At 38.4% G+C, this 19,562-nt stretch overlaps 1 protein-coding gene across 2 annotated transcripts in view; it reads left to right on the top strand.

The window, feature by feature from the left end:
- Nucleotides 1-4,030, top strand: part of XPR1 (xenotropic and polytropic retrovirus receptor 1) — a 212,522-nt gene extending 208,492 nt beyond the window's left edge. For both annotated transcript variants that reach the window (XM_007448514.1, XM_007448513.1), the window contains 2 exons: nucleotides 1,565-1,786; nucleotides 3,970-4,030. In XM_007448514.1, the coding sequence (XP_007448576.1) occupies nucleotides 1,565-1,786; nucleotides 3,970-4,030 (283 nt within the window). The remainder of the gene's footprint in view (nucleotides 1-1,564; nucleotides 1,787-3,969) is intronic.
- The last annotated feature ends 15,532 nt before the right edge of the window (nucleotides 4,031-19,562 follow it).

Here is a 19,562-nt window from a genome sequence, read left to right as displayed (position 1 = left end):
TACTGAATTTTCCTCTTGGATATCTAATGGCTCTGGCCTAATAGGAACAACCCAGATCTCTAGTTAATGGTGTCACCATTCACTGAGAACAAAAACAGACCACTCACATCCCATGTCAGTAAGTCCTGTCAGCTTCATCTTCATAAATAAATCCCTAGTCTGTCTGCTTCTCATCACTTCTGTTATCCCCAGCTGTATCTAAGTCTCCATCATCTCTTTCCTGGACTACTGCAGCAGTTTCTAATTGGTCTTCCTTCAGGTGTTCTCATCTATCTTCCTTTGGTCTGTTCACAGTTCAGCAGATAGAATGATCTTTTTTTTTTTTTTTTTTTTTTTTTTTATGAAGTTATTTATCATTAACATTATTTGCAAACAAGTATTTTAAACTATAAATTATTACCTCAGACCCTGATCTCCCTATAATCTATTCACCATACAGCAGCCACAATAATCTTTTAAAACTGTAAATTAGAAAATATCACTTGTCCGTTTAAGTCCTTCCAATGGTTCCTCATTGTTCTGAGAATAAATTTCAAATTCCTTTTCAAATTCTACTTAGTCCTACATGATACCTTTTTGTTTTTTTTTGTTTGTTTTGTTTTTTTGTTTTTTTTTTTCTTGCGTTATGCGGGCCTCTCACTGTTGTGGCCTCTCCCATTTGTGGAGCACAGGCTCCGGACGCGCAGGCTCAGTGGCCATGGCTCACGGGCCCAGCCGCTCCGCGGCATGTGGGATCTTCCCGAAACGGGGCACGAACCCGCGTCTCCTGCATCGGCAAGCGGACTCTCAAGCACTGCGCCACCAGGGAAGCCCGAATGATCTTTTTAAAACAAATCACATCATTCTCCAGCTCAGAACTCTCCTTGTTTTCTATCACACTTAAAAATCTAAACTCTTCACTATGGCTTATAAGGCCCTCTATGGATCAGGCCCCTTTCTTTTCTACCTCTCCATCTTCATCTGCCATTTTAACCTTCCTGTTCCTCTCCAGCCCCACTGACCTTGCTGTTGTTTTAACACACCAAAGTCCTGTCCAGCTTGGGAGCTTTTGTACTTGCTGTTTCCTCTGCCTGGGATAGTTTTCTGTAGGATTTTACCTGACTTGCTTCCTTGCTAGATGCCATTTCTTCAAAGAAACATGTTCTATACCCTTGCCCTGCTTTATTTTCTTCAGAGCACTTACTGTTAGCTAATTGTTTACTTGTTTATTATCTGTCTCTGTCATTAGAAATTACACTTATACAGGAAGAGGCTTTGTCTCATTCAATGCCTTTTCCTGTCATATTGTAGGCATTCAATAGATATTTGTTCAATAAAGGGAAAGAATGAGTACTCTGAAACTGCATTCCATGAGTCCCTTTCCTTTGCCTACTCCTTTCTTGTCCCCTTCCCCCCCCACCTCCCCACACCATCTTTTTTCTATTTTATTTTAGTATTCTAGTCCTTACTTCCTTATTTTTGTTTCCATGAGTGGAAACTTGTTATACTGGGAGGTCTACAGGTGATAGTAGTAGTATGTTCAAATTTTATAAATAATTTGCCTATTCTACCCCATTTTGCTAAGGCGATTTGTGTGGAACTTCTTTCGCCTGGAGAATGAACATCTGAATAACTGTGGTGAATTCCGTGCTGTGAGGGACATCTCTGTGGCCCCTCTGAATGCAGATGATCAGACGCTTCTAGAGCAGATGATGGACCAGGAAGACGGGGTACGAAACCGCCAGAAGAATCGGCCATGGAAGTACAGCCAGAGCATATCCCTGCGCCGGCCTTGCCTTGCTTCTCAGTATGTATAGCTTCCACTTCTGTGAGATGAATTCCCTTCAGGTTTTAGTACTGGATAACATTTAAGTTAAGAAGCTATCAGGTTGAACCAGGTGAAATTGCTGGCATTCAACCGTGTTTCACCACAAAAACCAGCAATAACAGCAGTTTCATATGATCCAACCTATATATAGAATGTCTTAATGAACACATAGTGTAAAATGTCATTAATATGTTAATTAATACATTAATTAATACTTACTAATTTGGCATTAAAAGTACACTGGGGAAAATTTGTTGGAAAATAATTTACTTGACTCTTCAGTGTATCTTGTATAAAAATCATTTCCAAGTTATAAACTTTAGGAATCCTGGTTCTGCCACTTGCCATCTATGTCATCTTGGCCAAATCACTTAATTTCTCTATATTATCCCTCATCTCTAAATTGGGATTAATATGGTCCTGCTCATAGGGTGGCTGGTTAGATTAAATTTGTCATGACATGGGATTTAGACCAGTTTCCTCACAGAAAGAGCTCGCTAAGTGTAAGGTATTATTATTTTTACTTTTTTACTAAATACCTACAACAGTATTTTTATCAGTCATTTACTTTGTATATTCCTAAAAGTAACAATAAATGTAGGGTATATTGTGGGTGCATTTGAAATTTAGAGACAGTGGATAGCACAGTGGATTGGAGTGAAGGAGGAGACAGGTTGAGCATGAGCAGTTTTCTAAAGGATAAGGGAGTGTTTGAATAGGTTAGAGGCACAGTAAAGACATAAAGGTGGAAATGAGGGGCAGAAAGAAAAGCCATGTGACTAAAACTAGTAACAAATAGTAAAAAAATTTAGCTGAATAGATGAAGTATGATTGTAGAAGGCTGAAAAGTACAAGCTTGATCTTGTAGGCAGGAAGGAGTCACAGAGAATTTTTTCATAGAATGACATTATGAAAGTAATATTTTCATAAGTTTTAATGGCACTGTGCAACATATATTGGGAAAGGGTAAACTCAAGGCCAGCCCAACTAAAAGACCATTGCAGTATTCTTAAGTATGGAACATTAAAGACTTGAATTAGGATGCTTACAATAGGACTAAAAAGAAAATAAGGAAACATTTTAAAGGAAGTAAAAATTAAAAAAAAATAGGAGGTGGTAATAACCCACAGGGGCACAGAGTAGAAATTGCCTGAGGTTTAGATAGAATTTAGAAGTTCTCTGAAGAGGAGAAGGTAGAGAAAAGAAAATCAGAGCAAGGAACTGAGTCTTAGGGAACAAACACGTGACTCATGCAACCTTTAGCACATCCTTAACTTTTTGAATGTCTATTTTCACCTCTGTCGAGTAATAATAATAATACCCACTTCACCTCATGGGGCTTGTGAGTTGCAGAACATTTTGACATTATCTAATCCCATTTTTCATCCCATGCAGGAATGTCTTTTACAACATCCTGAATAATTGGTCATCTTATGCTGATTGACAGTCATCAGGGATAGTGAAGTTTATAACTATACAAGGCACCTGCTTTTATTGTTGGATAGTTATCATGGTAGATAGCTTATGTTGAAATATGCTTCACTATAATTTCAACCAGTTGATCCTGATTGGGCTTTCTAACATAACTTAGTTTTCTGCCTCTTCTATGTATACTTTGTTAACTGATTGAAGACACCTGTCATGTCTCTCCTTAGGTCTTATCACCTGCTGGCCAACTCTCCTCGTTTTTCATGTGTACCTCAAATGATTCTTCTATCATCCTTATCATAATTCCTTATATTTGTTTAATGCTTTACTGATGTTTTTTATATCCATTTTCTCACTTGATACTCATACTATCTCCATGAGGTGAAAGCAGTATTTTGTAAAATAGGTATTATTATTCCTGCTTTACAGAGATGAAAATTGTCACTCAAAGAGGTTAAAGAGATACGTCATAAAGTCAAAGTCCCTCCATTGCACATGACCTGGCATTGTTTTTGTTTCCTTCCTCTGGTTGCAATCTAGTTTCTTAGTGTTTTTCCAGTAATACCAGCAATTGAATACGAAACTCCAGGAACAGTCCATCTGCTGTCCAACAGTGTATGGTGCCTGTGCCTGGTATTTTTAATGGTAGTAAGATTGGAAATGTACGTAATACTTTGAATGTGTTTGTATTTTAGTAATGGACTAAATATTTTTTTTCCTCTTATTACCACTAGATCCAAGGCTCGTGACACTAAGGTATTGATAGAAGACACAGATGATGAAGCTAACACTTGAATCCTCTGAAGTCTAGATTAACATCCTTGGTTTTCCTACTCTACAGTTCTTTCCTCGACCAATGCAACCTCTAGTACCTTTCCAGCCGAAAACAGGAGAAGACATATAACACATTTTCCGAGCTCTTCCAGATCGGATCCTATGGACTCCAAACAAGCTCACTGTGTTTCTTTTCTTTTCTTCTGGTTTAATTTTCATTTTCTACTTTTAAAACAAATATTTACTTCATTTTGCCAATCAGAGGACATTTTAAGGAACAAAAACATAGTATCTTATGGATTGTTTACAATCACAAGGACACAGATACCTGTCAGGATGAAGAACAAGCATTGCAAGGACCCTCTGATGGGACGGTCCCGAGATATCTCGGCTTCCGCTTGGCCCGGTTTTGACTGGTTGAAACCGGACATTGGTTTTTAAATTTTTTGTCTGTTTATGTGGAGAATTTTTTCCTTTCCTTCATACCCAGCGCAAAAGCACTGGCCGCACTTGCAGGGAAAGTGCAACTTAGAGCAGTACCTTCATTCACGAAGCTACTTTTTAATTTGATGTAACTTTTCTTATTTTGGGGAGGGTTGCTGGGTGGGTGGGAAATATGATGTATTTGTTACATATGGTTTTCTCATTATTTATGAAACTTAACCATAAAAGAATGATATAACTCCTGTACAATGAAGGTGATAACAGTGAAAGAAGACAGGGGAAACTAATGTTGGACAGCATTTATGAGGGTTTAGTCCACAATACCTCTTTCATGAGACAACTTGCACCAGTTTGACTTTTTCTTTCCTTTCTTTTTAATTTTAAGCCAAAGTTTTATTACTGATTTTTTACGTTGCTGCTGCTTTAGAATCCTGAGCATGTCTCTCATAACAAAGCATCCACACACTTCCACACAACCAGTTGAAATTTCTTTAAGAGCTCTGATACTTTTTTCTTTAAAGGAACAGATGTGGAATACATTTGCCCATATTCCAACCACAACAACTGAAGTTATGCCTTATTAAGCTTCAGCATGTATGGTAATTGAAGTACAGCCTTTACTAACTCAGAATTAGAAGACAGAGCTATTTCAGAGACTCTCTACACCCTCATTGGATAGTTTTTCTTCTGGGCCCTCTTACTTTAGCCAGAATTTGATCAAATTCAAAGTCTGTCTTGGGGAAAAAGAGCATAGAACAAATTATCCTTCCTCTTTTACATTACAGGGATAAGACAGACCTTAGCAGCCATTTCTCCCAGCAGTTTTTTTTGTTTTTTGTTTGTTTGTTTGTTTGTTTGTGGTACGCGGGCCTCTCTGTTGTGGCCTCTCCCATTGCGGAGCACAGGCTCCGGACGCGCAGGCTCAGCGGCCATGGCTCATGGGCCCAGCCGCTCTGCAGCATGTGGGATCTTCCCGGACCAGGGCACGAACCCTTGTCCCCTACATCGGCAGGTGGACTCTCAACCACTGCGCCACCAGGGAAGCCCTCTCCCAGCAGTTTTAAAGGATGAACATTGGATTTCATGCCCCTCCTATGATAGAAAAACTACTTTTAAAATTTGGGGGGCTTGAACTTGGTTATACACAAAAAGTATTTCTTAGAAATTTCAGACTATCATGGTCTGTACATAATGCTCATTTTCACTTCTTTGTCTAATTTCTTTCCTATTTCCTGAGTCATCCAGATAAGCCCAAAAGCCATAAGGGATTTTACTTTCTTGAATGTGGTTGGCATTAAATTTAGTATTATCACTTACTTAGTATTAAAAACATATGGTTACTACCCCTTAGTATACCCTTTTGTCATCAGCTCTTCTCTCATGTATCACAAGTCTTTTACTCATCCCTGTCGTAATTCCAGTAGATTAATTAAAGTTCCTGTTACTACCAAAATTCTGCCAATTAACTGACAAATAGTTTCTTTTTAAAGGAGGTTTTTTTTTTTTCATCTTTATTCTTACAAGTTCCCCAAATCTGTTCCCTTCCTGAATCGAGATTTTTTTTTTTTTTTTTCCTGAAAAATCATAAAACTTTGTGGCCTTTATTGCTTTTTTTGTTTTGCCAAGCATGTTCCTTGGCCCAAAACTGAAGAAGAGAAGTTTAATTTGGGGTTTTTTTTTTTTTTTTAGTTTAAATAAATTGAATCATTTATAATAACCAGTGGTAACAATTTAGTGACCTTTAATAGTTTAAAGGTTACATTATTTATACTTGGGATTTTTTTCTAACTATTCTGGTTTTGTACTTTAAAACTATGGGGGAAATATCACTGGTCTATCAAAAAGTAGCAGTAATTATTCCTGAATTACATAGGTAAGTCCAGTGGACCAGTCATTTCCTGTACAAATAAAATTGGTGGTACTAATGTGTATCCAGAGCAATTTGAGTTGTCAACTTCATTCTTACTAGTAAACCTATATAGTGACACACATAAAATCTTACAGTTGACTTCTGGTATTTGAATTCTCCAGTGTTTTTACTTCAGTGTATCCTATGACCAATTTGGTCTTTCTTCAACTATTATGATTCTAGGCCCTAATCAGTATTATTTTTTTCGTAGGTAATACAATGTTAGAATGTATTATTTTTCTGATGTTCATCCTATCAGCATAGTCTATTCAAGAATGATAAGGCTTATGTAACTTTCAACTTACTATGACAGTTACTCAAATATGTACTTAAACACAACAGCTTTATGTTCCTCCTAAAGCTATAAAGAGCAAAGAGGGCTTTTCCTCATCAGGAGAAAATGGTTTGGGAGACAGAATATATATTTAATTTTTTTCTCCGAAAAAGGCATTGTGCATTTTTCTCTCCTAAGTTCTATATGCCCTAGCCATTGTGAATGCTATATCCTACCTAAAATTTTATTGGAGCTTCTTGTACACTGAAACTCTCAATAGAACTCTTAGGAAATGAATGTCACAGAGTCATTTTAAAGGAGCAGCAATCTAACCAAAGGTAAAACTTCATCTGATTTTAGGTTTAGAAATTCTAGCTTTATTTTATTTGAGAATCACTCAATTTGATATCAGTTAAAATACTCCCCAAATGAATGAAAAGGAAATATAAAAAATGAATAAAATTCCTTTTTCATTTTATGAAAGAAAGTATGGAAAGCATTGATTTGTGTAGAGAAAGTAAAAGACAAAAGTGGCTTATTTTCTATGCACAAATATGCACCTATTATTAAGGCTGCCTATACTATTAAAATGGAGTCACTGAGGAGGATTTCATACCAATACAGAGAGACAATAAAATGATCAAACATTAAGTCATCATTAATTAGGTTATAATAGTTATTTCTAAGATTGGAAAGATGTTGAAAACCTATGTGCATCTTTCTTTTCTGGTATCAGCCATTTTTCTCCTTAAGAAACCTGCTTAACTTCAGATTCAGAAACAATGATGTGAGAGGAAAATGCCAGTCACCTCAGCAGTAACATGTATGAACCCTTAAAGAAGGAAAATGGAGCCCGGCCCCTAGGATTTGTGACATCCCAATATTCTCAACATAAGAGTTCTAAGATTTTAACAGATTTTACTAGAAGTAACTTGTTGCTATATGGTATCCTTCTACCATGATTTGACCAAAGTACAGTCATGATAACTAGAGAAAGCAGTTCATCCTTTCTTAACTAAGGCAAGTTAAGAGTAGAAAAAAGTAGCCTATTACTGAGCATACAGGCATCAGATTAACAGACATTTAGTTGAAGAGAAATAAAATAATTGTGGAGATAGCAGAGAAGAGCAAAAGGATGTTGGACCTTGGCAGCAGGGCAGTTAGGAAAGTATATGAGCTTGATGGCATGGAGGTTACAATGCCTTGCTGTCTCTCCTTTCAGTGGTTATACAGCTGGTAAGAGACCTGCCTTTGTTTTCCTACCATCTTTCTCCACTACTTTGCTTTATTCAGGAAATAGTTCTTTATGCCCAAGTGCAATTTTCTAAGCAATGACTAGAAAAAGTTCTTAGTCTAAGAAAAGTAATTTAGAAAATAACTCTATCCATGGCATTGTTTTATTCAAAAACTTAGGTTTCTCTGAAGTGATTGCACTTTATTTGGTAAACGAATTTCAGATTATTGTTTTCTGTAATAGTTTGCATGAAATTTTCTAGCTCAAAAAAATAAGTACTTCTTGCTATACAACATTGAAATTTTTAAAATTAAGATAGCTTCTCAGATTGAAAAAAGTTATGTTGAATCTAAGGCTTTCTCAACTACAAAATCCCCATACTTTTAACAAATCTAATTTTAAAAGCCAACAATAAATAAGATCAATGTCACTAGGTTAAGACAGTAAAAGTTCTAGGAGAACTTCAGGAAAAGTTAGATAAAGAGGAGTAAATCAAATTTATGAGCTTAATTCATTTTATGACACATCTAACTTTTATTTTTTGCTTTGGATGATTAGCTGAAACAAGGAAAATTAAAGAGATTTTGTAAATTACTTAAACACACTTCATTTCTGCATTTCAGGTATCAGTGTTGATAGTAAATCTTAAAAGCTAACTCTCTGCATTGTATTTTCAGTCTATACGATGTCAGAGCACAGTGGTAATGTGGGATAGAGTTGATTATATTAGAGCATAAGAAATTTGTGCTGGCCAATGCTACAAACCATTAATTCAACCAGCATTAAGCCACACTACTCACCAAATATGGAAAAATAAAAGCATTTCATTAGATTTGGAAGAGCTTAGTTTAAGTGATATGAGAAGTTTGCCTGGGAATGGAGAGGAGCCTGCTGAATGGAATGGCTCATAATGCCTTTCTGGTATGAATTAGCAAAACTCTGATATTGAGTTGCCCCTTAAAAACAACCTTCCAGAATGAATTTGCTTACTCACTGTGGAAGAGGAAGTCAGAGGGACAAGATGAGAGTTTCCCCTGAAGAGAAGAAAATCATTATACTGCTTCTCATCTAAAGCATGTTTCCTTGTACCAGACCTTTGGTTCATTTTATTATTAAATCGAAGCCACCTTCAGTTTTGTTTGTTTGTTTTTGTTTTTATTTTTTTATGGTGCCATCAACCTAAGGAGGACAATCAAATAACCAACTGTTTGCCTTGGATTCAGTGTGTCTGCTAATTACACAGTCTCATCTTGTATACCTTGTATACCTTCAAACCAGTTACTTCTACCATATTACCTTAGTTCTTCCTGTGCCCTTTCCTCTGTACTACCACACATCAGAGGGAAGACTTACCAGAAAGATGTGGACTTCTAAAAAAGAGCGAGGATTCCATCTCACTATCCCTTCATCATTATCTCTGAAGTCGCTACCCACACTTCCCTGATTGTCCTGTAGCAACACCAGCATGATGGGAATAGGGAGGAAGATTGTGGGGAATCCTGAATGATCATGATGTCGTTATTCTTTTGAACTGTAAAGTGAAATTGTGAGCCACTCGCGTTTGCAAAAAGAACAGAACTCTTAAGCTTTATCACATTGTGAAGATTAATATCTTGCTGTTTTCCAGATTAACACAGAAGCTTGTATCCATGAAGAGTATTTAGGAGGGCAATAGGGTGTAAAAGGTACCTGTCTTTTTGAATCCTCTCCCTCTACTCATGTTTCCTTCACCCCCGCACCATGTTGTGTTGGTCAAATGATACTATTCTATGAAACTCTGAACTATAGTTGTCAAAAGTAACTATGGAATGTGATTAGTCCTCTGTGGGTGCTGCTTTCCCTCTTTTTTCTCCCTTACTTTCTTTCTTACTCTCTCCACTCTGGTAAATGGAAAAGGTGACGTCAAAGAATTGATGCTTGCTTGAACTCATGTTGTATCTGTGACTATGCTATTACCTGTCTCCTTTTTCCTTCTTTCTTACATGGGTAGAATTCTTACGAAGTGTGGAGTTCCCTTCTTGAAAGTAGGTTAAATGCACAATGTGGTACTGTTTTATAGTTTGTAGATGGCTGTATAAAACAAAAAGTTAATGTGGTTATGTGTTTTTAAAAGAAAACAAGTGATTGGTTAAAAAAAACTCTGTCCTTTTTTCATTATTACAAGCTTTCTCTGTTTTCCAACAGTTTGCTGACTCCTTTGTCACTGGCGAATGGTTTGTGTGACTCTGTTTTTCTCTCTGGGTTTCTTGGATCCTGAACATGATTCCTCTTAGGACTAACTTGTATAAGCGTTTAGGGCAAACAGACTTCAAGTGTGAACATTTTTTTAAACTCTTTTACTAAATGGAAAAATAATCTTAAATGGCCTTTTTTCTTTATGTAATATATGAAGTGTGACTCTAAAGCAATGGATTGATGCAACAGGTCTTTTTTTTTTAACTCACACAAAGAGTCTCAAATACCAGATGAAATGACCTGTTCAGTTGTATCTTGGCGATCCGGACACCTGTTATCACTGCATACCCAGACCCTGTATGGGAACATAGAATTTTCTGTGGAATTCCTGGATCAGTTATTACTCCTTATATCTCTAGGAAAAGTTATGAAATTAACTGACCCTAGGATGAGTATACTCAAAATGGAAAGAGAAAAATATTTTATTGACTAAGCCAAAAAGACTTTTTTTTCATTTTATTTTAATACCACAAGTTCTATTCTTATTACGTTTCTATCTAGGCTAATATGATAATGTGCAGTTACCAGGTTAAAGTCGAGATAAGCTGTGAGGGGCTTCCCTCGTGGTGCAGTGGTTAAGACTATGCCTGCCAATGCAGGGGACATGGGTTCGATCCCTGGTCGGGGAAGATCCCACATGCCATGGAGCAACTAAGCCTGTGCTCCACAACTACTGATCCTGAGCTCTAGAGCCCGTGAGCCACAACTACTGAGCCCGCGTGCTGCAACTACTGAAGCCCACGTGCCTAGAGCCCTGCTCCGCAACAAAAGAAGCCACTGCAATGAGAAGCCCGCGCACCGCAACTAAGAGTAACCCCTACTTGCTGCAACTAGAGAAACCCAGTGTGCAGCAACGAAGACCCAATGCAGACAAAAAAAAATTTTTTTTAATAATTAAATTTAAAAAAAAAAGATAAGCTGTGAATATATATGAATCACTGGATACTCAACAGCCCTTTCTATAATCTGATGATAATAATACATGCTCAACATTTGTATACCTATAGGCATATAAATACACTATAGTTTTTGTTTTTGTTTTTGTTTTTTACTTTTTTGCGGTACACAGGCCTCTCACTGCTGTGGCTTCTCCCATTGCGGAGCACAGGCTCCAGATGCGCAGGCTCAGTGGCCATGGCTCACGGGCCCAGCCACTCCACAGCATGTGGGATCTTCCCAGACCGGGGCACAAACCCGTGATTAGATTTTTTTTCTTAGTTTATGAGAATAATAATGATTAATTTTACACATTTTTGTTTTGTTTTTACTTAAATACATAAATTTTATTAAATATTCATGAAGTTATTTTTCAAAAACTGATTTGAGGAATTTCTGTAATTTTACAGTTTCTGACACTTCTTTTTCTACTTTACCAGCTTTTCCCTAAGGAAATTAAGGAATTTTTTAATTCTTAAAAAATTAATTTAGTATGTGTTTACTGAGTTCCTATCATATACTAGGCATTACTTTGATACTTAATTTTAGTTAAAATTGGTTTAATAACTATTATAGTTTTATGGAGACAAGCAGGGAAAGATGATAAAATTACTTCTAAACTACTTATCTGAAACCACTGCCAAAAAAGCCAGACTGTCACGTTACTAGGTATCAGCACCCCAGGGTAAGCTGAAGTTTCTGTCACCAAGTTAGAGATTCTTTTTTACTGCTTCCCAGGCAAACATCAAAGCCTATTATTTGGGTTTTTTTTTAACTCATCCTTTTAAAAATAAAAGTATTAGAACTGTCAAGATTTGTTTCTTCAGAACTTTCTATTGCCAAAAAACTGTCCTTATAATTCATCTTATAATTCACTTAGGAATGTCTTATCTGAACGGATGTAGTTCTTTTTTAACAACTGGGGGCAGCTTCCTACACAGGAAACAAATTTAAGTGATATCATTAAGTAACACATTAACATCAAAGTCCGGTGTTTACCTTTATAAAATGAAGTTTTTCCCCAAATATTAATATTTTTTTATAGACTGCATAGCTGAATGAGAATGAGGATGATAATAGCATTCTGCCTTGTTCCAACTAGGGCAGCCCTGTGGCTTCTTTTCTGCATAAGTGAATAGAATAACCAAAATCAAATGATTTTTGGCCGTAGATTTACTATGCTACTCTTCTTAAGGAAATGTTTCTAGGGTAAGGAGAAAACCAAGCAACTCAAGAGAAACAGGCAAGAGAATCAAGGAAAAGCATATTAATAATATTAACTCCCAAATACATTGCCACTTTACTAAATTTCAAAATTGCTATATTTGTGGTTTCTCAAACACTACCTTCTGACCAGATGAGCCAATAAAACTTAAAGTTTTAGTCAATTAGGGCTCCTGTAGCACTTCTATAAGGAAGTATCAAAGATAGCTTAGAAACTTCAGTTTGCCAAAGATTGTTCCTGTCAACTATTGAATTTAGACATTTTTTCCTGCAGTTCCATAGATTCCTTAGAAAACTTTAAGCCCCTCCCTGGCAGCTTTCGTTAAAAGACTTGCTGGATAGGGTATGTGCCCTGCTGCATAGGGTATGTGCCCTGCTGCTAGCTATTGTCAGTGTTCATGAGGATATATGCTGATTTCCTTCTGTGGCTATGCCCCAACCCTGACTAGTCTGGGGCTCTAGCAGTAATACAATTCAGGGGAGAGGAGACATTCTTTTTCCAAATGTTCTCTGTTGTCACCAGGAAGTCACACAAAATCATATTTACTGAAATGTGTCAAGTACCTAGTAGATAGTAGAGGCTTAATAAATATTTGTTAAACTGAAAGGTAACTTCTAGTTACAATGGACACTGCAGAAATACAAAGCATCATAAGAGACTACTACAAGCAACTCTATGCCAATAAAATGGACAACCTGGAAGAAGTGGACAAAGTCTTAGAAAGGTATAACCTTCCAAGACTGAACCAGGAAGAAATGGAAAATATGAACAGACCAATCACAAGTAATGAAATTGAAACCGTGATTAAAAATCTTCCAAAAATCTTCCAGCAACATAAACAACAACCAAAAATCTTCCAACAAAAAGTCCAGGACCAGATGGCTTCACAGGCGAATTCTATCAAACATTTAGAGAAGAGTTAACAGCCATCCTTCTCAGAGGAAGCAGAGGAAGGAACACTCCCAAACTCATTCTACGAGGCCACCATCACTCTGACACCAAAACCAGACAAAGATACTACAAAAAAAGAAAATTACAGACCAATACCACTGATGAATATAGATGCAAAAATCCTCAACAAAATACTAGCAAACAGAATCCAACAACACATTCAAAGGATCATAAACCATGATAAAGTGGGATTTATCCCAGGGATGCAAGGATTCTTCAATATATGCAAGTCAATCAATGTGATACACCATATTAACAAATTGAAGAGGAAAAACCATATGATCATCTCAATAGATGCAGAAAAGGCTTTTGACAAATTTCAACACCCATTTATGATAAAAACTTTCCAGACAGAGGGCATAGAGGGAACCTACCTCAACATAATAAAGGCCATATACAACAAGCCCACAGCAAACATCATTCTCAATGGTGAAAAACTGAAAGCATTTCCTCTAAGATCAGGAACAAGACAAGGATGTCCACTCTCACCATTATTCAACATAGTTTTGGAAGTCCTAGCCATGGCAATCAGAGAAGAAAAAGAAAGAAAAGGAATACGAATTGGAAAAGAAGAAGTAAGACTGTCACTGTTTGCAGCTGACATGATACTATACATAGATTATCCTAAAGATGCCACCAGAAAACTACTAGAGCTAATTAATGAATTTAGTAAAGTTGCAGGATACAAAATTAATGCACAGAAATCTCTTGCATTCCTATACACTAATGATGAAAAATCTTAAAGAGAAATTAAAGATACACTCCCATTCACCATTGCAACAAAGAATAAAATGCCTAGGAATAAACCTACCTAAGGAGGTAAAAGACCTGTATTCAGAAAACTATTAAGACAGTGATGAAAGAAATCAGAGATGACAAAAACAGATGGAGAGATATACCATGTTCTTGGATTGGGAAAATCAATATTGTGAAAATGACTATACTACCCAAAGCAATCTACAGATTCAGTGCAATCCCTATCAAATCACCAATGGCATTTTTTTTTACAGAATTAGAACAAAAAATCTTAAAATTTGTATGGAGACACAAAAGACCCTGAATAGCCAAAGCAATCTTGAGGGGAAAAAAAACAGAGCTGGAGGTATCAGTTTCCCTGACTTCAGACTACAGTGATCAAGACAATGTGGTACTGGCACAAAAACAGAAATATTTATCCATGGAACAGGATAGAAAGCCCAGAGATAAACTCACACACCTATAGTCAACTGATCTATAACAAAGGAGGCAAGGATATACAATGGAGAAAAGACAGTCTCTTCAATAAGTGGTGCTGGGAAAACTGGATAGCTGCATGTGAAAGAATGAAATTAGAACACTCCCTAACAGCATACACAAAAATAAACTCAAAATGGATTAAAGACCTAAATACAAGACCAGACACTATAAAACTCTTAGAAGAAAACATAGGAAGAACACTCTTTGACATAAATCATGGCAAAATCTTTTTTGACCCATCTCCTAGAGTAATGGAAATAAAAACAAAAATAAACGAGTGGGACCTAATGAAACTTAAAAGCTTTTGCACAGCAAAGGAAATTATAAACAAGACGAAAAGACAACCCTCAGAATGGGAGAAAATATTTGCATACAAAGCAACTGACAAAGGATTTATCTCCAAAATATATAAACAGCTCATGCAGCTCAAATTAAAAAAAAAAATATTTGCATACAAAGCAACTGACAAAGGATTTATCTCCAAAATATATAAACAGCTCATGCAGCTCAATATTAAAAAAACAACCCAATCCAAAAATGGGCAGAAGACCTAAATAGACGTTTCTCCAAAGAAGACATACAGATGGCCAAGAGGCACATGAAAAGCTGCTCAACATCACTAATTATTAGAGAAATGCAAATCAAAACTACAATGAGGTATGAATATCATCTCCCACCAGTTAGAATGGGCATCATCAGAAAATCTACAAACAAATGCTGGAGAGGGTGTGGAGAAAAGGGAACCCTCTTGCACTGTTGGTGGGAATGTAAATTGATACAGCCACTTTGGAGAACAGTATGGAAGTTCCTTAAAAAACTAAAAATAGAATTACCATATGACCCAGCAATCCCACTACTGGCCATATACCCAGAGAAAACCATAATTCAAAAAGACACATGCACCCCGATGTTCATTGCAGCACTATTTACAGTAGCCAGGTGATGGAAGCACCCTAAATGCCCATTGACAGATGAATGGATAAAGAAGATGTGGTACATATATACAATGGAATATTACTCAGCCATTAAAAGGAACGAAATTGGGTCATTTGTAGAGACACGGATGGATCTAGAGACTGCCATACAGAGTGAAGTAAGTCAGAAAGAGAAAAACAAATATCGTATATTAATGCATATATGTGGAATCTAGAAAAATGGTACAGATGAACCGGTTTGCAGGGCAGAAATAGAGACACAGGTATAGAGAACAAACGTATGGACACCAAGGGGGAAAGCGGTGTGTGTGTGTGTGTGTGTGTGTGTGTGTGTGTGTGTGTGTGTGATGAATTGGGAGATTGGGATTGACATATATACACTGATGTGTATAAAATTGATGACTAATAAGAACCTGCTGTATAAAAAAAAAATTAAAAAAAAAAAACACCAAAAACTGAAAGGTAACTTCTAGAGCCTATTAGTAGATAAGCTACTGAGTACATTTAGGAGGTAACTGGCTTTTTTTTAATCGACTGCTACAGAGGCTGTGCTTCTTAGGAATGCTTGCTTACTGGCAAACTGGTCAGTGTTCTCACTTTGATCCTGTGCTGAGAAGTTGTGTGAAAACTTGATCCTGATGCTCCCTCACTGATAATTAGCAGATGCTTCTTCATCCTGTGGACTTTCTATTCCACCCCACAGAGAACAGACCAGGTCCCTCAAGGGCAGAGTAGTCACTGCTGACCCTCATTGCCCACCACAGGCAAGGCCCATCTCACGTCAGTGTACGTCGAGTAGTGTTAGCACCATTTATAGAGGAGAAAGTGTTCAGTGACTGGCTGTGGACACTGCAGTAATTACTGAACCTGGGATTAGGTCTCTGATATGACTGGCTCGATAGCCCACATTCTCTCTGTTTCTCAGAGGAAAAGAAAGAAGAAAAAAAAATTTCCTGCTTGGCAGGAGCTAGGAAGTGGCTTGTGAATGACTGCTTCTTTCCAAAGCTATGCCTGATCAGATCACAATATAACCATTTTAAAGAAAATCAGAGAACACTCTCCTCCCTCCCACAAAACACACACACACACAATTACAGGTTCTTCAACAAGCTGGGTTCCCCTGATTGTTGCTGAGAATTTGTCCTCTGCCCCTCCAGGGACGACAACTCTTGGGACTGTTTTTTAACTAAACAGTAATAACAAATGAGCTCCCTAATCGACTGCTTTTCACAGGAGTCCTCTCCCTTGAGCCAGCCACCTTCCTTCCCTCCCTTCCCTTCCCTCCAATTTTTAAAAGTTTTATCCATGGTGAATTGGGGTGGTATACTGGGGAAGTCATGAACTTGCAATGTATCGGGCATTGGAGAGGTAGAGAGAGTAGCTATAGCGCAATGAGATTGGATGGCTATTGCTAAGTGCCGTTGATGTCTACAGAAGGATCATGAACAGCTGAGGACAAGTACCAGGCAATTGAAAGTCAGATGTGGAACCAGAGGGCCTCTTTGTTTGCATACAAAGAAGCTTTCATCTCCTACAGTAAGAGGGGGAGGAAGGTCCAAGCCCAGGACTTAATAGAGTAGCGGACCTTCAAAGACAGTTAAACACCCAACAAAGGCAGGTCTGTTACGCTAGGTCAGGACCGCTACTGGGAAAACCTGACACATCAGATGCAATGTCTGGTTATTTTGACTCCTCAAACCCCTGAGAACAGGCTGAGCCTATAGACATACCTCCCCATAATCCTCACTAGCCCTCCCCATCCCCATTCCATGATTCCATAGGAGCTGGAGGAGATCCTGAGGGTGCTGGAAGAAAGGGACCAAATGTAAGATTGAATAGAGAAGAATTTTTGACTTGGAAGTGCTCCCCAAGATGCAGAAATTAATTCCCTAGCAAGAATTCCAGGAGTCAGTACAAACTTGCTACTAGCATGGCTCCTAGAAACATGGAAAAAGTGATAGACCATGTTGAGCAAAGTTAAAATTCCAGAATTGCTACAGTGGACAGTGAAGGCAGTGGCTACAAGGCTCAGGGAAGTGGGCATGCTGGATACACAATGGCTGGAAGGCCAAGAGGACATACCATGGACAAAGGTCATAAAGAATGTACTGGTCAGAGCTACACCAGCTTCACTAAAAGTTCAAGGTGACTTTCTGCTATGAAGACACCATTACAGAGCTGTGTAGACTGATAGCAATAGGGATGATAGGACTCGGAAACAACAGAGGCCAGGTGGCAGCAGCACAAAACCATCCACAGTCGGTCATGATTACTGTAATGACTGGCAAGATCAGACGGAGTGGCAGCCAAGAAGATCAGAACCACGGAGAGTTATAAGAATGGTTACTAGAATAGTGTCCCTAGAGACGAAATAGATGGGCAGTTACCCAAATTGTACTACCCAGCTTACTAGTGGAAGAAATGAAGATGGACGACCGGGAAGCTGAGGGCAGTTGCCCGATAAAAAGGCACATCGCTTGCCCAATTTCTGAACCTGAGCCAGTTTTCAAACCCAGAACTATTGACGGAAGTGGCTGGGTCCACAGGAGGAAAAGCACTGCAATATCATGGCACATATACCCAGCACTGATTCCCCTAGGTCTTCCCCACAGGCACCTATGGCTATTTGCTCAGGTAACTGCACTAGGGAAAAGGGAATAATACCCAGACATTCTGAAGACTGTTGGACATAGGACCTGAGTTATCACTGATGCGCAACGACCTGATTCATCATGGCCCCCATGTTAGCGTGGGTCCTATGGGCGGGGGCCAGATAATAACTGTAGTCCTGACCGATGTCCAGCTTACAGAGATCCACAGCATCCCTGGGCCCACCCAGTGGTCCGTTACCCAGTCCTCAAATATATAATTGGGGTGACCTATTTAGCAGCTGGGCCAACACCCACATTGCATGGTTGGTCTGCAGAATAAGAAGTATCATATGGGGAAAGGCCAAATGAAGTCTCAAATTAACCCTCTCCCCAGGCATAAATAAATAGATAAATGTAAAGTCATATTGTGGGAGACAGGGGAATGGAGATTATTGCCACATTCTATCCCTCTGCTCCTCCTCTCCATCCTTGTTTGTTTGACCAAGCTGGTCCCTGAAGAAACTGGATGAATTAGGAAGGGTCATTGTAGACCACAAGCTCAATCAAATATAATGACAGACACAGGCACAGTGCCAGATGTGGTATCTTCATTAGATCAACTCAATACCACCTCAAGTATATGGTCTATAGCTAGTGACTTGGTGAAGGCATTCTTTTCTCTTCCAATAAAAACAAAGGATCAAAAACAATTCACATTTCTGAGAAAATGACAGTATACATTAACAGTTTTGTTCCAAGGCCATATTAAGTCCAAAGAGATCCAGATCTGCTGGACATCCACAGTGCATCACATTGATCCACTGCATTGATTACATTATATTGATTGGGTCAGATGAGCAAGAGGTGGCTATCACACTGGAGACCTTTATAAGACGTGTGTTCCAGAGGGTCGGAGCTAAACCCTGAGAAGATTCAGGAGCCTGCCACATTTGTAACATTTTTAGAAGTCCAGTCATCAGGTCCAGTAAAACCAGGACCTCTTCTCCAAAGTGAAAGACAAATTATTGCATCTTGTACCTCCTACCGTAAAGAAGGAAACATTCCAGGTAAACCTCTTTAAGTTCTTGAGTCAGCATATTCTACACCCCGAGATACTGCTCTGACTCATGTACCAGGTGATGTGAAAGGCTGTGAACTTTGAATGAGTCCCAGAGCAGCAAAGGACTCTGCAGCCAGCCCAGGATGCCATGTGAGCAATCCTGCTGCTTGGGCCTTATGACCTGACAGACCCTATGGTGTTGTTGGAGATATCAGTGGTGGGGAAAGATACCATGTGGAGTTTGTGGCAAACTCCTATGCGAGCCCCCAGGCTCTGGAGTAAGACCATGCCTTCTGCAGTGAAGAATTATATGCCTTTGAATAACAAGTTCTAACCTGCTAGTGGTCCCTGATAGAGAAAGAATGTCTAACCATGGATCACCAACCAACCTTGTGGCTAGAACTGCCCATCAAATGCTGGGTCCTTTCAGACCCAGTGAGTCAGATTGAATGGAAGTGGTACCTCCAGGACTGAGCATAAGGAGGGTCAGAGGGCACAAGCAGCCTGCATGAACAGGTAACCC

The sequence above is a fragment of the Lipotes vexillifer genome, unplaced genomic scaffold (genome assembly GCF_000442215.2).
Source record: "Lipotes vexillifer unplaced genomic scaffold, Lipotes_vexillifer_v1.1 scaffold76, whole genome shotgun sequence".
Taxonomy (NCBI): Eukaryota; Metazoa; Chordata; class Mammalia; order Artiodactyla; family Lipotidae; genus Lipotes; species Lipotes vexillifer.
This window is presented reverse-complemented; position numbering and strand designations above follow the sequence as displayed.